The sequence below is a fragment of the Empidonax traillii genome, unplaced genomic scaffold (assembly GCF_003031625.1).
Source record: "Empidonax traillii isolate 1590-97213 ecotype Southwest subspecies unplaced genomic scaffold, ASM303162v1 scaffold312:size2399984, whole genome shotgun sequence".
Taxonomy (NCBI): domain Eukaryota; kingdom Metazoa; phylum Chordata; class Aves; order Passeriformes; family Tyrannidae; genus Empidonax; species Empidonax traillii.
In genome coordinates, this window is record NW_020955505.1 from 1913060 (window position 1) to 1932279 (window position 19220).

Genomic DNA, 19220 nt, shown 5'->3' on the forward strand with positions numbered 1-19220 from the left:
ATATATTTTGGGCCTCTAAAGGGTAAGCAGAACTGAAGTAATTTCACATTCAAGATCGTTTCTCCAACTCAGCAAATGCATTAAGTCCATGACACTTCCCTGAAGACAATGCTTTATGGGAAAACTATACTCAGTAAAAAAAAAAAAAACATGCAAGAAATTTGATATCCACACAAAATACCAGAAAAAGTCACTGCACTCCAGATTTTTATTCAGTGATTTCACTTGAATTAAAAAAACCCAAAAACCAGAAAGCAAAAACCAAACTAAACAAAAAAAAAATACCCTCACAAAAACCCACCTCTAATTGGTAGGCAAGTGAGAGCATCTGCTATAAAGCCTTAAGACATAATGAAATCCCACCTAATGAAAGGAACATACGTATATATACACAGCAATACCAAAGTTCACTTTTGTACATTAGGTACAAGACCAAAAAGTTTGTGAAGGGGCATCCTATATGTGGACAATGAACTTGTTACTTGCAAGGTAGGAGTAGTTTTCTCTAAGCTGAGCCAGAACTTTCTATTATTTCTTATCAAATAACTCAAAACAGGTAATAAAGCAAGAATTCTGGACAGGAACTGAATGATATCAGGAACAGAAAAACTATTCTCTAGAGTGGTTTTAATAAAAGACATGAAATTACTTCCACTCTTTAGCTAAAGCCATGACTACTAAGATGACAGTCTTCATAAACAATACTATGTAACACTGGATAATACAGAAAAATTCTTAGATGTTTTTCAGATGTGCTACTCATGGTCTTCTAATGAAGGTATTTCTGTGCAAATTAAATCATTTTGATCTTCAAAGAAATGGCTCAATCTCTGCCCTTTGCTTCTCAGCACCAGATCATCAGGTAACTAAGACATAACTAAGTGTGATCAAAGTTCATCTTCAAAATAATTAGGACTACAATCATTTGAAACTCCTCCCGACTACTGATGTTAGAGAAAAAGGGAGGAGAAGAGGAAGCAACAGAAACCATATGGGTCAACCTTGAGTTCTTACAATTGGTATTTCTGCACCGATTTTAGCAATTTCTGGGTTTCAGGAGATCCCTCACTAGCTATTATGAACTTTCTTATTGGATCAGACAACGTACTCTAGTGAGTTCACAGTATCCAGACATGGCAGGCACTCTACTCCTAGTGTGGCCAAGTAGTGGGTGTCCACAGCGCGGTCTTGGCAGCATCTGTTAGGACAGGCCATGGGCTGCCCTGTGCCGGACAGAGACGGTCCTGGCTGGCTCCAACAGACCCACTGCAGGGCACAGCTGAGCCATTTGGGCTGAACCTCTGGGAAATCACATTTAAGAATGGGGAAAAAGTGCCAAATGGACAGAGAAAACAGGAAAAAAAAGAATGAAGAAATAGCAGAGGAAAGCCCAACAGCACAGAGAAACCATTAGGTAAAGACAGTGGACACTGCACACCCACTACCCTTGCATCACAGGGGTGGGCTGTAGTGCAATGTATATATAATACCTGCTCCATAACCTGCAGTGGAACACCTGCTTCACTGTGACCCTCTTGCTGTGCTCCACAGAAATATCTACTCTGATTTCTGGAGTACCTCCCTTCCCCTTTCTCTCATCTTGTTGTTCACTGTGCTGTTTCTCACTCCTCTGCCTGTCCAGCATTTTTGCACTTTAAGTGCACTTCCACAGTGGCACGAGCCTCCCTGATGCGCTCCACTTGGATCTCTGTTGCAGAGCTGGCTCCGCCTTGCACAGGGAAGCCCTGATACCTTCTTGCAGATGCCACCCTATAGCGCACCCCAACTACTGCAACTGCCATGTAAGCCAAACACACAGTGGTATCAGGTCCGGAAGTGACAGATCTGAGGGGTTTTTTGGAGTGCTTCAGAGATGGCCTGTAGGTACTGGAGGAAAGTAAAAAGTTTTCTGCAATGGAGAACTTCAGTGGCAGAACCTTTTTTTCAGTGTTGAGCTGGCACTTAGCTTGGGTCTGCTTAGTCCAAAAACAACTGCTTCTAGTAATCTGGAAAATAGTTTACACCTTCCTCTCAAGTGCAAGAATCACTGCCATAGTAAAGAAACAAGACTGTCTGTCCAAAGACAACTACCATAAATACAAAGCAGCTGCCTAAACAGAAAATGAACATACAGCATTTATATTTAAGTCATTATCTGCTTAACAGGATTTGAATTGAAAAGACTTCAACTTTGAGGATGCACCAAATTTGAACAAATTTGAACTTCCTACTCTGTTATTGCCAATTCATTTGGAAATCCTAATAGGAATTACAAATAGCAAATGGTAAGGAGAGTTGCATGACAACTAAATGATACTACTAAGAAGGGAATCCTGGTATAGCTTTTATAAGTCTCCAAACTGAAGAAATACACTGTGTTAGATACAGAACTATGTATTTTTAAAAATATATCCAATTAAAAAATGTAAGCATGTGACACTTCATTATAAACAAGCTTCCTTCAGGCAAATACAGAAGTGAGAGAGAGGCAGAATAACACATAGTCCCTGACAAAAGCTAATTGAAATAACTTTTTCATGAATCTTTACACATGGAAGACAGTGCAAATAAAATGCGGAAGCAGACTTTCTTCATCTTGATCTTATTCGCTTGTGTTGCCATCACTACAGTGAAAAGCTAAAATAGCTCATAACTGGTATGTTCATGGGAAACAGGAAGCACTAAACTTTCCAGATAGGTAAGATGTTCAAGCCACCTTTCTCCAACTACGCTCTTATTTCATCAGCAGCTCTAAATTTCACAGCAAGACCAGTACCTTTAACATCTGCAAAGCACTCCAGCAAACATGGCAGTTTAAGTTCTGAGAATCTTCATTATCTTACACAGTTTACTGTGTAACCTGTATACTATGAGTGCTGAGCAACTACTTTAGCCTAAGCTGTTTCACTGAAGGTGCACATTTCCAAACTTGTTTAGCCTCATTGTAAAAAAACCCTCCAATGATATTAAAACCAAAAGATTTAAATATCTTAATTTCTCTATGTTTAAAGTTTTTCTTAGACAAAAGATTAATGGATTTTCAAATAGCTGAGGGTGGCAGCACAACTTTCTTCCTGTCCCTGCCCTGTTCACCCTCTGCCTTCCCTTTCATTCCTCTAAGATTTATTTGGGCTCAGCAACAACTAGAACCTGTCACTGAGGACTTTGCTCCCTCATGGACATTTAAAACCAGTTATTTATAAGCAGCTGTTGAAGCAAGCAAAAGGCAATAGTACTGGTATCAGGAAAAGTATTTTTTATTGCCCTTGCAAAAGAAGTGTGCCTCAACCTGGCCCATTATAAAATCTCTAAAATCTGTAATTCATCCATAGCAGAAAGAACAACAGATATTTTCTCCAGATTTAATCTGCACAAGGTATTTACTAAACCCTGGCATTAACTGGTTTCTGCCGACCACACAGAATAAAAGCAGAAATTCCACTATTTCTTAAAGCAGTTGCTGTCAAAGAGAAAGGATGTTTGAAATTTGATCTAGAATAGGTATACTTAGCATGAGAAATCCATGTCAGAGTTCCCTGTCCCCAAGGATGTCATCTAATTAAAGACTGCATCATTAGGCACACACAGAGCAGATCTGCTCTCATTCTGACAATGTATAATAAAAAAAAAAAAAAAAACCCCAAATGAAACGAAACCCAAACCACTTAGTTCTGCCTTCTTTCAACTTTTTTAGTATGGTACGTGACAAAAGGTCAACTTTTCCCTTTGGTTGGCAGTATTACAGGATTAATATAGACCCTTACATCTGTAAAAGACAAAAGCTGCTTTCGCCACTGCTTTCAGTTGCACATGACAGTCACAACCGTTCCTGAAAACTGCTGCTAATCCAAATCTAGTTCAAAGTCCAAAACACTCTTGTGATTATACTGTTATCAGTTTTGGATAGCAATATTCCTTAAGGCAAAGAAATAATTTCCTTTATGAAAATGATAGTGAGACAGACTTTATTTCTCTAGCTTTACTTTCAATTAAGAAAGCTCCACTGATCTATAATGATTAAGGTATGAAGTATGGAAATTTCCTTCCAAATTAATCTTCTCTTTCCATCATTCCAATCAGCCTGTATTTAAGAATCAAAATGTCCAAGGGCTGACACTGACTGAGTGACATTTGCTCTCTGAAATCCCAGTATCTTTCTTGCTTCTCTCAGGCTTCTACCAGAATCACTGTTACCTGTGAGAGCCCCAGGTGAGCTGACTTAGATTCAGTATTCCAAAGGTGTGAAATTCCAATACCTGTTATTTAACCCAGGCACTCAGAAAGGAGAATATTTATCTGCTAACACATACTATGAAAAATGTTTCCAGAAAGAATGTGGAGCTTTTTGGAGGTTTTTTTTTTTAACACAGTTCTCTTATAACATTTTTCAAGGTGTTTAAAGGAAAATGTATGATTTTTCTTTCAGTATTAAGCTGATGCAATATCAATTTTCCTTCAACCTTTTTTTAAACACATAGGATAACTTTTTTTCTCCTGTACACTGTTACTATTTGGAAAGGTAAAACACATATTTGACATGGAAGTTTATTTTTTAATGGAATAAGATGCCATGAAGTAATAAATGACAGCAAAACACCAATTAGTAGATACAGACGTTTACCTTGCTGAGTATTCTGTTCTTGAGTTCGATTCACAGTGAGGTCTAGAGGGCTATCCTGTTCTTCCTGAAGGGAGTTTTCCGTTTGGTTCATTTGGACACTTTTACACATCAGACTTGGTTCAAACGATGAACCATTTCTGTTCTCTTGAATTTTGCTACTTTTTGAAATGTACTCAATCGCAAACTGACGGATCATTTTTTTCATTAATTCCTGAGCAACTAGGGGAATGTTAGGATCACAGTTCTGAGGAAGATCTAGGAATAAAACAAACACAGGCAACAGATATATTAAGAGTCAATTACTTTTCTTGTAATAAACACTTCCTATAAGCACACAAATGTGTGTAGTATGTACATGTGTAATGAACGTAATAATTCAGACATCTAATAATTTTTTCTTATGAGCATTCCTAACTGGAGATCACTTGGAAGAACATATTTAGCAGAGATCAGTAATTTTTACCATATTCCTTTATCATAGCATGCAAGTAAGACTATGTGGGTTGCATTATTTATGGGAGTCAGAATGTGCATTTACTGTTGGCAATAAGTTGAATTTTCATTTGTAGACTCTTTCCAGTTTGGAAAATAAAGAATTTTGAATAAAACCAGCAAAAGTTAAATGAGCTGTGAATTAATACAGAAAGAAGTTACTTTCAAAGAACAACCATAACAAAATAATGTGTAGTAAAGTGTAGTTCTATAGATTAACATAACATAGAACACTTGAAATTTTGAGGAACTGACCTTAAAAAGAAAAAAAAAATGAAGAGAGATTTATTTCACCTTCGTATTAGATTATAATATCCACTGTAGATTCAGGATTGAAATGTCAAAACTGATACGATGCTACTTAAAATGTCACATACAATTTAAGGTAATACAAGCAATTGAATAAAAAAATAAAGCTCTAAATTTTTATTGTAAAATCTTATAGGATTTTCAGAATATTTCCTAAGTGCTACCAATGAAAACACTTTTAAGAAAACCTTTATTTCCTCTTCTACGCTTGGAGTATTCTTTTATTTGCTTGTGTATGTAACAGTCCCGTGGAAAGTAGTATTTCAATTTAGAAACAACAACAACAAATCATGAGATATCTATGACTTTATTTGAATCTTATCTGTCAGCTAGAAAAAAGTGAAACCTCTTATTAACAAACATAGCTGAAACTACATTTTTGAATCACCATAAAGAATCCTAACAGAAGTACCAGATAGAATAAAATAAAGATGTGTAACTTAACATAAATAAGCTGTGTTACTACACTGATGACTGCAATACTTCATTTCCCAAGACAAGCAAAACTGCCCATGCTCAGAGATCTATGTCTTCCTTGAAGAGGCAGTAATAGTACTCCACTATCCCACTCTTCCTTCTTTCCTTCTACTCTACACACAAACACACCCCCTCACACCAAATATCCTTTTCAATGTTTTAACTCTGTCCATCCTTGAGTTCACAGGTAATGTTTCCAATCAAGAAGGGACAATGATATAAAGATTTAAAAGTGTGACAGTGATACAGGAGAATTAGCTTTTAGGTCCATGAAAGGAATAGCAAAGGACATGTTCTGTAGTTACTGGGATACTACAGTTAGTCTGAAACAGATAAGACAGATGAGTTTTGTTTTCACGGAAGTGGAGAAACCGAAAGGCCTGGACTGGGGAGATGTTTGCATGCAAAGTGTACATTCCCTAATAGGTGGTTTGCAGGATCATATATTTGCTCAAGCATTTTATGGCAATGAAGCTTTAACCATCTATTAGCAAGAGAGTGACAGCTGAGACTCATCAAATAATGCTGTTCAAGTTTAAGACGAATGCACAGAAGATCTTTCGCTTGTTTGTTTCAGGTTTATTCAAAATATTCCATTTTGAGAATTAATTTTCACCAACAGAGCACTTCAAGGAATTACAAACACACACCTATGAGATCTGCTGTTCAGATGCTTCCTTTCAAGACCTTTTGGTTGGCCTCTCAGTAGTGCTTTATGAGGTACAAGTGAAGGTCCAAGATTCCCAAAGACTGAGTACATGCTAGACATCTTGGCTTCAAGAGAACTTATCCAAGGCATAACAAAACAAGTCTGTTTATGGTTAAAGCTCTAACTTCTGACAACCTTTTAACCAGATCTCTATCCCAATATCTAAAATTGACAGGCATTTCTAGAAGAGAGGTATGAGGTAAAATTCAAACTGATGGAGAAAAGAGAAGGATCTCTCCCTGCCATGTAACATCCATGCATTAGTATTCTTTGTTTATATTACTATTTCCTGACCCTAAATCGTGAAGCCAGAAAATGTTCAACTGGAATTTTATCACCCTAGAGACACACTTACAAGTAAAGAAAAAATTCAACAGATATTGAAGTAGTAAGGTAATAGGTGTAAAAGTGCTTATGTATATGTAAAATATAACAAAAGAACAAAGAAAGTTAAGAGATAAAACGGAATAACTGAATTATCTAGGAACAAAAGTGTTTGCATGAGAGGGAAATGTTATATCTAGACAACAAAAACTACTGATCAATAGCTTAGCTTAAAAAAAACAACCCACTAAAACAAACCCAAACAAAAATCTGACAGTCTGTAATCAAGAAACTCATACAAAGTTAATTATACAAAACATTATCATATTACATAGGATAATATAATCATAGTATTATACTGAATAGTCTACCAGATATCTGGTCTGGAGTGACCCTGCTTATATAGAGAAATTATTTTTTTGCATGTACCCAAGAAAAACTACTTCAATGGCTTCTGGATAACAGGGGACCATTGCTGCAAATGGGAGAGAAAAGTTATTTTAAAGGCACAGATCACACCAGGATATAACAAGCAAAAGAGCAGAGAGTGCAGGGGACACCTGCCATTAGCTGAAAGACACAAAAGCCTGGAACAAATTTCTCCTTATTAATCACCATCCCGTGCATCAGTTATTATAAAACTGCACAACAAAACTCATTCAGAACTGTCAAGTTTCTACTGCCTCCTATTCCAGTTTAGACTGTTCACACTGGTAATGGCCAAGCATATATTGCTCTTAGACACTTGAAGTCAGCTTTCCCATTAGGAGCAAAGTCATCTTTCACTTAGATGGAATAACAAAAGATTTTTTTTTGTTCTTCTAACAAGTTCTTCAGCATTAGGTTTTTTTTTTTTTTGTTTTTTTTTTTTTTTTTTAACTTCCAGATATTCCCTATGGAAAAATAAATGCAGCAGAATTTCTCATATATTCAGCTGCTATAGCTATTGGCAATTTAGAGATTCTAAGTTAATTTACTCTAAAAAGGTAATACGGGGGGTATGTGTGTGTGTATATCTCTGAGCATATGATCCAAAAGATGTGTTCCAGGGATGCATCTGAAGTGCTCTTGCTGCTAATGCAAATTCAATCTACAGGGTCAGACTCAGGTAGTCTAAGATTAACTGCCATAAATGCAAATGCTGTTGCTATCACATTGACTGTTCTATAATGTAAATCATTAAATGGTAAATCATGTTGGAAGTACCTTGGGAGGTCTCTCGTAAAACTGCTTGTTCAAAGCAGGGTCAACTATGAGGTCAAATCAGGTTTCTCTGGACTTTATGCAGTTAGGTCAGGAGTATTTCACAGATGGAAATTGTACAACCTCTCTGGGTAGCATGTTCCACTGCCTGCCTGTCCTCATTTTACCTTACATAAATAGGGACCTTTAATTTCAACCTGTCTGTAATCTGTCATTATCCTGCTATGCACCCTTGTAAAGGCTTTCACTCTGTCTTAGAATCATTGAATATTCTAGGTTGGAAGAGACCCATCAGGATCATCGAGTCCAACCCCTAGCCCTGCAAAGGACACCCCGAGAGTTTGTCCAAATGCTTCCTGAACTCTGTTTAGCTTGGTGCTATGACCACTTTACTGTTCCAGTGCCCAACCACTGGTGAAGAACCATTTCTAATATCCAACCTAAAGCTCCCCTGACACCACTTCAGGCCATTCCCTTGGGTCCTGTCACTGGTCACCACAGAGAAGAGATCAGTGCCTGCCCCTCCTCCTCCTCTCATGAGGAAGTTGTAACTGCAATGAGGTCTCCCCTCAGTCTCCTCTTCTCCAGGTTGAACAGACTAAGTGAACTCAAGTGCTCCTCATACGGCTTCCCCTCAAGGCCCTTCACCATCTTTGTTGCCCTTTTTTCAAAGCTCTCTAAAGACTTGATGTCTTTTTTATATTGTGGCACCCAAAACTTCACACAACATTTAAGGTGAGGCTGCCCCAGTGCAGAGTAGAGTGGGACAGTCCCCTCCCTTGACTGGTTGGTGGTGCTTTGCCTGATGCCTCCCAGGACACGGTTGGCCCTCCTGGCTGCCAGGGCACTGCTGACTCGTATTCAACTTACTGCTGACCAGGACTCCCAGGTCCCTTTCCGTGGCCCTGCCTTCCAGCATCTCATTCCTCAGTTTGTATTTATATTCAGAGTTGCTGGAAATCTGCTTTTGATCCATTACTATTAATGCTGGTTTGCTTCCTGATGGAGAATGAAGTTGTGGATGCTTAACTTGTATTATGAGGAAGAAGCAATTTAGAGTAGTTTGAAGTTAGAAATAGTTTCCCACTGCTCTCCAAATGATACAGAACACAAATGAGTGCTGTAAGATCTCAAAAGAAGAAAGTAACAGTTTCATAACTATATTCTTTTTACACAGTACACATGCTTGAAAAATAACAAACTACTAAGGTAAAGGCAACTTTTATCAATGTAACACTCAAGTTATCAAAACACACTTGAAGTATGTTATATAAAGTCTAATTACTTGCATTCAATGGCTGTAAGTCTGATTATTATACAAGTATGCAGTGAAAACAGACCTGGAGCATCTCTTGTACAAAGACAGGGAGCTGGGCCTGTTCAGCCTTGGGAAGAGATGACTGACAGGGGACCTCACTGTAGGGAGTGTGTCAAGGGGATGGAGCCAGGCTCTTCTCAGTGATGTCAAGCAGAAGGACAAGAGGTAATGGGCAGAAACTGAAGCACAGAAAGTTCCACCTGAATATGAGGAAAAACTTCCTTACTGTGCGGGTGACTGTGCACTGGAACAGACTGCCCATAGAGGTTGTGGAGTCTCCCTCACTGGAGATATTCAAGTACCATCTGGACACAATCCTGGGCAATGTGCTCGAGGATGGCCATGTTTGAGCAGGGAAGTTGGACCAGATCACCCAGAGTAGTCCTTTCTAATCGTACCCATTCTGTGATTCCCAATGGCAAAGTTCCACTACGCATGAGAAATTGTAATAAGTCATATAAAATTCTTAAATGCAATGAAACATATTTTGGGGCAAGAGAGGTATCAGATCTCTGACCTTCGTACCACTACCAAATATTTCTTAATTATTATCAGCAGATGGCACCAGATATACTTGGTATGACCTGAAGAATCTTTATTCTAAGATGTTTCATTAGGAGTCATGATTATAGCTCCTTAAAAAGTTTTAAATCTACATGCCTACATTAGTTTAAACTCCTATTTTTCACAGTTGATTTAAAACACAAGGCATCTGTATTTAGTCCATGGATCTTTAAAGATTTGAAGTAAAAAGTAGCTCCAATGTTCCTCTACTTTCTCTCAGCTCACTGTAACCTGATGTTATTAGGCTAAAAAAGGCTAAATGACACATTTGTACAATATAACATTTTCTGCTTGTGATTTTTCAAGATTACAGTCAGAATGCATAAGAAGACAGTAATAAATATCATGTAATTATGACTAATTGCAATGATTTATTTTAATTCAAAGTTCACATTTAGGATTAATACTTAGTTTATGTGTTGCACCAGCTTGTAACTATCCAAATTCATACTCTTAACTATTCTGCATATTGTGTGTGATTATTAGACTGCAATGTACAATATAATGACTGATGTGACTGACAGTTCAGAGTTACACATTGGCAGGACAATGACCAAGGAATTAAAAGCTCCCAAAATAGTGTTCCACAATAGAATTCTATTTCTTGAAAGTGAGTAATGTTTCATTAAAAAGTCAAACTAATGACCTAATTTTTCTCATGATACAATACCAAAAGGCAATGAAAAGCAGCAGGGAATCACAATCCTCCTTGTACCCTACAAGGCTGTTGTGTGAGTAGCAGGACTAAGAACACCTGGTTGTTTATCAGCGTGTTCCCTGTATTCACTCCACCTTTCCTCTTTTCAGAAAAAGGCCATGTGTTTCTAGAACAACCCTGCCTCAACAGTGACTAAACTGTCCCAGCAATATTCTTAGCTGTACTCATAAAATTGTTCATGTCATTTTAACTGGCAAGTTAAAACCAGAATACAATAACTTATTCTGAGCCATGTATTGCAGTTAGTTTAGTTAACTTGACTGATCAACAAACAGGAGTAGTTGTTTTCTGCTCTTGCAAACATTCCATGTTTTTCTTTCCTCTACTCAGGTTGCAATTCTCATTACTATATATGTAGTCATATCTCCTAAGAATATTCTTACATATAATTAAAAATGACCAAGAAATTCAGAGTCAGTGAGGACAGTAACACTGGCAGGCAGGTGGTCAACACAAAAAATATGCTTTACTTCCCTAAGAAAGCAGCTGAAAACCTGCTATGCATTCTTTCCTGATGAACTTAAGGAGGAATAGCAAGGCTGTTGAATACAAGCTTACTGCACAAGCTGTGTCAGAGCTCTCAGATTACAGCACAACTTCCAGATTTTGAAAGGATAAATTATATTTCTTAAAATTGTTAATAAAAAAGAACTGCAGGCATTGGATGAAGCAGTGTGTACATCTCAAAAACTGCAACTCAGAAAGTAACACTTTTTCTTTTAAAGTCTGAGATTATGTGTGCAAAATTACATTCTCATAGGTTTGTCAAATTATATATACACTGTCCAAAAAGTATAACCAGTTTATGACATCCATGCAACTAAGACAGAACTATGCAAAGAACAGGAGAACCGTAAGTTAAATTAAGGGATATGGTATGGCGTAAGAAAGTCATATGTATGAATGGAAACATTCTGCAACGTGAAATAGATAGCTAGAAACTATTAATAAAGAACTTTAATAAAGTTTACAGAGAAATTATTTTGATATGGGAAATGTGGCAATGAAGATACTTGACAGAGCAGCCCAGAGAAACTGGAAAGATTCAAATAATCCCAAACATTCTCCCTGTAATTTTGTGCCTTAATTCCTTAGCTCTACAAGAGCTTTTCATGTTTCGGTCTTCTCTTGGTGGATCATGTCCTGAAGGTAGAACCTGATTCACAACCATGAATGCATGTAAATGACTCTTTCTTTTTAATTTGTTTTTGTTTAAAGAGGTCACATTAATACTGCATGGAAAAATGAGCTTCTAAGAACATACACAATGCAGAGTACTAGAAACCCAGAAAATTAATAGTCCATTAACTAAATGTCTGATGAAGTCCTTAAGCAATGATGGTTCTGCTATATAACAATGATCACGTCACATTCTATAATATTCATGGTAAAAAAAAGGCCAATATGTATTCCTTAACAAAGAAAACAGTTGTATTTTAACATTATGTAAGTGGAAAACTACCACAGTATACTCTGCTTACATGATCAAAAAGGCAAAGAGAGATGTTATAGTTGGGAAGAAAGCATCTGGGTTTCAGATCCACTTTTTAATGGGGACAATCAATGTCTGATGACAAGAATCGTTCTGGCTTTGCTGAGGTGTCTGCTGAGCATAGGACTTTTCTACAGACAACCAACTACCAAACTGGTCTTTCACTAACACATAGTGAAGTCGGGTTCCTAACAGGAAGACATTGTCACTCACGGCATCTCCGGAGTTTACATATCTTGGCAGTAATTCTATCATCCCTTGTCCCAGATTCTACAGACAAGTTGTCATCTAGGAATGTCTGAAGGCTGTATGCTGTAGACAGTGATACAACATGGCTGCATGTTTTGAGATATTCTGAACTAGTTTCCTAATATAAAAAAACCCTCAAAACCCCAAGCCAAAACCACAACCAAATTCCCCCAAAACTAGTCAGCAAATTAAACAATCCAGACATTTGTTCTAAAATAAAAGGTTAATGAGACCAACAAATCCAACTCAAATTTGCTCATTGGTCTTAGAAGTTGTTCATAGAGGTCTAAATGAAACTATGGTAGTTATAATAGTAAGAGAGTATATCATCTTGAGGAGTCTGCAATCCAAACAAGTGTCACTCCATTTCAAAGACAGTCAACCAAGAATTCTGAATTCTTTTGACAATGAAAGCATATCTGGTTTAGTATCATGTATAAGGTCTGTTCCTTAGCTAAGCAATTACTGAACATTTTTTTATTCCTTTTTTCCTAAGTTGATAGTTGAACTCAAAAACCTACAGAAATTCAGAAAGCAGATGTGGGATTTTCTCTAGTAAAAATCTTTATCTTCCTTCCTAAAATTCAAAACAGTTACTTGAACACCTCCTAAATTGGTTTCACATGCCCTTTACAGTATTTTCTGCTTTTCACTTCCTGTAACTTAAAAGACTTTGCTAAAACTTGAACTGAAGCAATATTCTTAGAAAATTCCTTCCCAAGAATACAGAAGTCCTTCAGAGAATCACAAAAACAATTGGAAAAGACTGGTTTTGTTTTTGAATAGACAAAACCTTTTTAACGTAGCATGATTGACCTGGCAGATCAAAACACCTAAGGAAGATGCTAAAAGTAAAATGTTTGTGAAAAACTTCACTTAAGTCATTGACTCCACTAAGGTGAGGTCGTGCCAAGTTTCACTTCTCTCATGATAAAAGTTCCTCTCAAGGAGTATCAAAAGGCAGCATCTCCAGCAGAAGCACAAAGCAGGTGAACGTTCGAAAACACTGTACACATCAAGACCAAGAAGAGATCTGAGAAAGTAGAAATAATGAAGGAATTAAAATACCTGCCTAGGGAGATGCCATACAACTGGGCCTGAGATGAAAAAATAATAAGAATTTCAGAAGTAATGAGGTGCCATCTTCACTGGACATTTTATTTCAAATGGAAAATAGCTTGTTTTAAAGAAAGACAAGGAACAAAGATACACTCAAAATGTTGTTGCACTCCACATAAAGTTCTTTAAAATGCAAAAAAGTAAAATGTAGACTGAATAGATGCACACTACATATAACCCAGGTTCAAGGGCATAATAATCTCTCCTGCTACAGCAAAATAAAAGGGAGAAAACCAACTTTGCTTTTTTCTCCCATCTATGTGGAAGAAGAGAATGTGTCTGACTAATTCTTTGTTAAAAGCAAGAGAGGGCTGTCACCCTAGCCATACTCAGCTATTCTGACATCCAAGTACACCTACTAACCCCAAGAAAAACCTATGAAAATTGTAGCTACCAAGAAAAGCTTCATTCACCTTTCTTCATTCCCAGGAAGCTAAGGAAGAAAATGAGTATTTCTGCTGCCATTGATGGTGAATAACCAAGTAACTTTCATGAACCAAGCTGACTTGTCAGTCACTCCTGTACTGCTACAACTTGCTGAGTGCCAAAGAACAGTCAAAGAATTGATGAGCTACTAAAAACTGTATTTTGACAAGAAGTTTCAACCTCCAACTTGGATGTATTTGAAGGAGCAGCTTTTGTATAACAAGATCCCAAATTCCATTTTGCAATCTGCAAAACACATTCTCTCACCTAAAACTGTTATCCTGCTGAAAACCAGAAGTGAGAATTTAGTAACAGAAAATGTTTAAATGCCTAAAATTCCATAGAATGGCACCTGAAGTTGTCATGAAGACAAAGTAGCAGCTCATGTTAAAAAAAACCCAAACCAATACAATTTGATGGACAGGGATTCAAGAGAATAACACAGAATGCAACAGGAATAAGAGAAATGGCAAGTAGGAAGAGTAGTACCTCATTTGGTGATTCGAGTAAGCAAAGAAAAAGATTAGGAAAAAAACAAAGGAATAAGGAAAAGAAACAGCAGAAACATCTATTTCAGCAGATAAATAAAAACATACTTAAGAATCAAAATCGCCCCTGAATAATTTGATTCTTCTAGATTTTTGCCATATTTCTTAACACAAAAGAAGTTTTTTATTACCTTTCTTTCGAAAGAGTGCATTTAGATAGTTTTCTGCTTGGCATTCAATCTTATCAGTGTTGGACTGGCCCTGAGATGACAGTTCCTCTGTAGGCGTTGACTGTGAAGAACCGATAACTGATGCACGATCCTAGAAAAGATATGAAGCTCATAACATCTCTCAGAAGTTAGTCTGCTGGTAGTGTAATATACAATGAAATTATTGAGCTATTGAATTAAATAGTTTGATTTTACTGGTTCTATCTTGAGTCAAAATGCAGAATTAACTTATCTGCAAAATTAAATTCTCTGATTCTTACTTTCATACCAAAAAATGGGTGTTAGGGAAAAATGTTTAATATAATGTTCATACTTACACTGGCTGTTTCTTTGTGTAAATTACAAAAGGAACATTTCTCATCCATAGACCAGTCAGTTAGCTCTTCTGGCTCACAGTCTTAAAGGAAGAAAAGAAAGTTGGATGTTTTAAACAAGTAAAAATGGATTTTGAAAAAAAAATACACATCCTACAGTTCTCTTAAGTAAATTCCATCAACAATGTGGTGTTTACTGGTACAGTGCATTCAATAATATTCTATTCTTCACATATTTCCAGAGCCTTGTCTGACTTGTACAGTTCAACTTACAAATAGTAGAGAGTACCTTTCTTAAAAGGAAAGGTAAACTCATGCAATTCAATTGATTACCTGTCATAATTACTGGAGGTATCTGAATACTGTAAATAAAGCTCTGAACTGCAGACATCATTCTTTTTAACTAAGTGTGCAAACTTGTAGTAAATTAAGTTAGGAATTAGAATATGAACTCCTCGCCATTTGAGCTACATGGATTTTACTTAAAATATTTTAATTGATTTGATATCATCACCATAGGTAAATCCAAGCCCTATACTCACTTTCAGAGCTTGATTTATCTAGAAAAAATAACTATATGTTTTGTCTGAAAATGTACTTTGGTCTAGAGGGAATATAGGACTTAAATTTATATAGCCTATATCAGGTCCAGTCTTCTACTGAATGGAAACACATCATCTATTTTCTCCAAACAAGTTATTAAGCTTTATTTCAAAAATTAAGAAGTTTTCCACCTATACTTTTCACTTCCCAATCAGGAATTGCTTTAAAGCTTCTCCCAAATGAACTGTGCTAATAGTTAAATTAAGCTTCTAATTTCTTGTTTAAAATAAAAACATTGGCAAGTTATTCCAGTTTGGTTTTGTGGCAACATTATACCCATGAACTTTAGCCATTTAGAACCTTGATGTATTTACAGAGAATACCGTTATCCCCTTTACATTTAATTTTGCAGCTAGTCTAGTCCACCTGGTTTCTCTCATGAGATTCAATTCCATATTTTCTGCACCGGTCTCACTTGAACACCTGTTTCCCAAACACGGGTGTCCAAGATCTCAAGATGATGTCTTTTATATTTACACCAGACTTCCTTAAACTGTAGGCAGCACTTTTCCCACAGAATCCCAGTTATGCAGCAGTCTTTATCACTGCTGCAGAGCCTTGGCAGGTGAATACAAACATGATTAACTAATACACCAAGGTCCTCTCCATCCTGCTCATTTCCAGTTCATGCACTTACAACCTAAACAACTTTTTCGTCCTCCATTATTAATTACCAAGTATGTTTCCTCCTTTTCTCTGTACCACTAAATTACAATCACAGTTTTGTTAGGCAGGTTCTTGAGATTATCTGCTTTCAATAGCACATGATGGTAGGCTGACCTTGGCTGGCTGCCAACCCCCAACCCAGTGATGTTGTCACTCCCCCTCTTCAACAGGGCAAGGGTGGGGAAATAAGACGGTAGGGGAGGAAATAAGACAAAAAAAATTGTGGGTCAAGATAAAGACAGGGAGATTACACTTACCAATTCCTGTCACTGGCAAGTCAGACTCAACTTGGGAAAAATCCATTTCATTTATTGCCAATAAAAATAGATTTGCATGATGAGAAAGGGAAAACACTAAACCACCTAACCTTCCCTTCTTCCCAGGCTTCAGCTTCACTCCTTCATTCCTGAGTCTTCTACCTCCTCCCTCACCCCAAACCACGCAAGGAGGATGGGAAACAGGCTCATAACAGTTCCTCTCTGCTGATTGCTTCTCCTCATTTTTCCCCGGCTCCAGCTTGGGATCCTTCCCACAGACTACAGGCCTTTACAAACTGCTCCAGTGTTCTTCTCACAACTGCAGCTCTTCATGAACTGCTCTAGCATGTGTCTTTTCCACAGGGCACAGTCTCTCAGGAAGAGACCACTCAGCAGGCCCACAGTGCCCGCCAGAAAACCTGCTCCTGCATGGGCTTCTCTATATTGGCTGCAATTCCCAACAGAAGCCTGCTCCATGGGCTCTCCACAGGCTGTAGCTTCCTTCAGGGCATTTCCACCTGCTCCAGTGTGGGGTCCTCCATGGGCTGCAGTGTGGATACCTGTTACAACGTGGTCCTCCATGGGCTGCAGGCTCTACCTGCTTCACCATGGTCCTCTCCATGGGCCGCAAGACACTCTGCTCCGGTGTCTGGAGCACCTTCTCTCCCCTCTTCCTCCTCTGACCTTGCTGTTCGTAGGGTGGTTTCCCACTGCTCATCATCCCCCACCTTCCCCCACAACTGCTGAGTTTTTACTTTTTCTCAAAGATATTATTTCAGAATATCAGAAATAAAATGAGTCTGAAAAAACAAGGTTCTTCAGCTGAGCATGAACACAACCCAGGTAACTCCATATTGTTATTAAAATCTATTTTACTCAACTCTAAAATACTAATTAAGAACAGAATTTTGTATTAACATATTATAAGCTCCCAGGGATACAAACCAGCAGTTTCTACAGGTTAGTTAGCTGATGATCAAGACAGACATGGGATTTTTCTTGACTGGACAGTAACATGAGATACTGACTTATTTTTGCTTAATTAATCTAGCTGTTGCAGCCTGTTAAGAGTTATTCCTTTAAGATGTACACAGATGAAAAAAAAACAGCACTATTCCTTCACACAAAGCTCAGGGTTTTCCTTGCAACCATGAAAAATCTATTTACCGACCTTGGGATTCTACATATAACTCTAAGACAGGTTTTGTATTTTCAGACAAATTCTTCTGCCTTGGAATCCTGAATTTCCACTGTTAAAAGTCAAACTAAAGAGCAATCCGCGTGTACTGCCAAAAAGCAAACCTTGAGAAACATCAGCTCTACACAACATTAAACTTATTCAAAGCAGTATAAATCATGTTGGACACATTAAATATGCCAGTGAGCTAAGCAAAGCTGACATCAGATAGCAGATATATATAAGATATATCAAATGCCAGACATCCAGCAGTCTCAGGTCACCATCACAGGAAACACACTGAGATCAGTATTAAGTTTTTAACTACAGATAGGCATCTCGGAAAGATCAGAGGTACAGACAGAACTTTAAGTAGAACAAACTTTCCTTGGCTGCTTTCAATTTAGAATGATGATCATCCTTGCCCCCTTTTATCTTACTTGGGGTCAGATGATGCAAGATCTGTAGACAACCTACGGTGCTTGTCAGCCCATGAGAAAAAGTTGTTAACACTGTGCAAAGAGCATTTGAATATTAAATAATAACAACAGATTATTACCTGAAACCAAAGTCATTTAGTAAAAATTTGTTAAGCTTATTTCTGTTTCTTAGGAATAAAATGGTGAACTTTGACAAAAAAATACTACTTTTTTTCACTTCTTAGGGCACTCAAATCTTTGCTTCCCCAAACTATTTTTCCCAAGGAGTCATACCAAATTAAGCAAATTAATTCAGACATATGTAATGCTGAACAGGTTCCATGTTTACCTCTTAAAATATGAAATAGTTGTCCAGTAAATCTGAATACAAGATAGTTTAAAAAAATTCAACCCTTACTTTCCAGTATTTTCTGATTATAATCATGTCCCAAGAATTTTTCCAGCTATTTGTGACAATCCTGAACAGAATACCCTCTTTCTTTTCATATAGCACTACTGCTTCCTAGTAAGTACATTAAAACAACTGAGGTGTTTATCAAGTTCCTTCATATTTTTAATTTCATAAATACTCAAATTACATTAGATTTGTGTTTCTAACATAATTGTTCACTGCTATAAATACTCCAGAGCAACGTACGGAAAAATAAAACACACCCTCAAACCTTTCATCCTGTATAAAGAACAATGAGAGCTGCTTTTCTCCCACAAGCCACTGCTTCTACTCTGTGGTTAAGAGAATAGAACCCCAGCACCTAATCCCCAAAAAAAGAAAGTACACACATACCAGCTGATTAGAGGAAAAGCTTTCTAACAGTTTAGCTAAATATCCATAAGTAGAATGTAAAGAATAACAATTTACATGTGAATCTACTTAGCTGAAAATATGTATAAGCAAAGGATTAGAAAGCCCTAAAGATTCAATGACATAAGAAACCTCAGTTCAGAGAATGACCAAGGTCAGATGCCAAGATATGGAACTTGACACCTTTGCAACCAGAAGCGGCACTACCAAAGCAGTTAGGAG

General features: G+C 37.3%; 1 protein-coding gene across 10 annotated transcripts in view; it reads right to left on the reverse strand.

Annotated features, from left to right (window-relative positions):
- LCORL (ligand dependent nuclear receptor corepressor like) overlaps positions 1-19220 on the reverse strand; it is an 83177-nt gene that overhangs the window by 33668 nt on the left and 30289 nt on the right. For all 10 annotated transcript variants that reach the window (XM_027891190.1, XM_027891196.1, XM_027891188.1 and 7 more), the window contains exons 3-5: positions 15057-15136; positions 14701-14830; positions 4622-4876 (exon numbers count right to left, since the gene is read on the reverse strand). In XM_027891190.1, coding sequence (XP_027746991.1) covers positions 4622-4876; positions 14701-14830; positions 15057-15136 — 465 coding nt within the window. The remainder of the gene's footprint in view (positions 1-4621; positions 4877-14700; positions 14831-15056; positions 15137-19220) is intronic.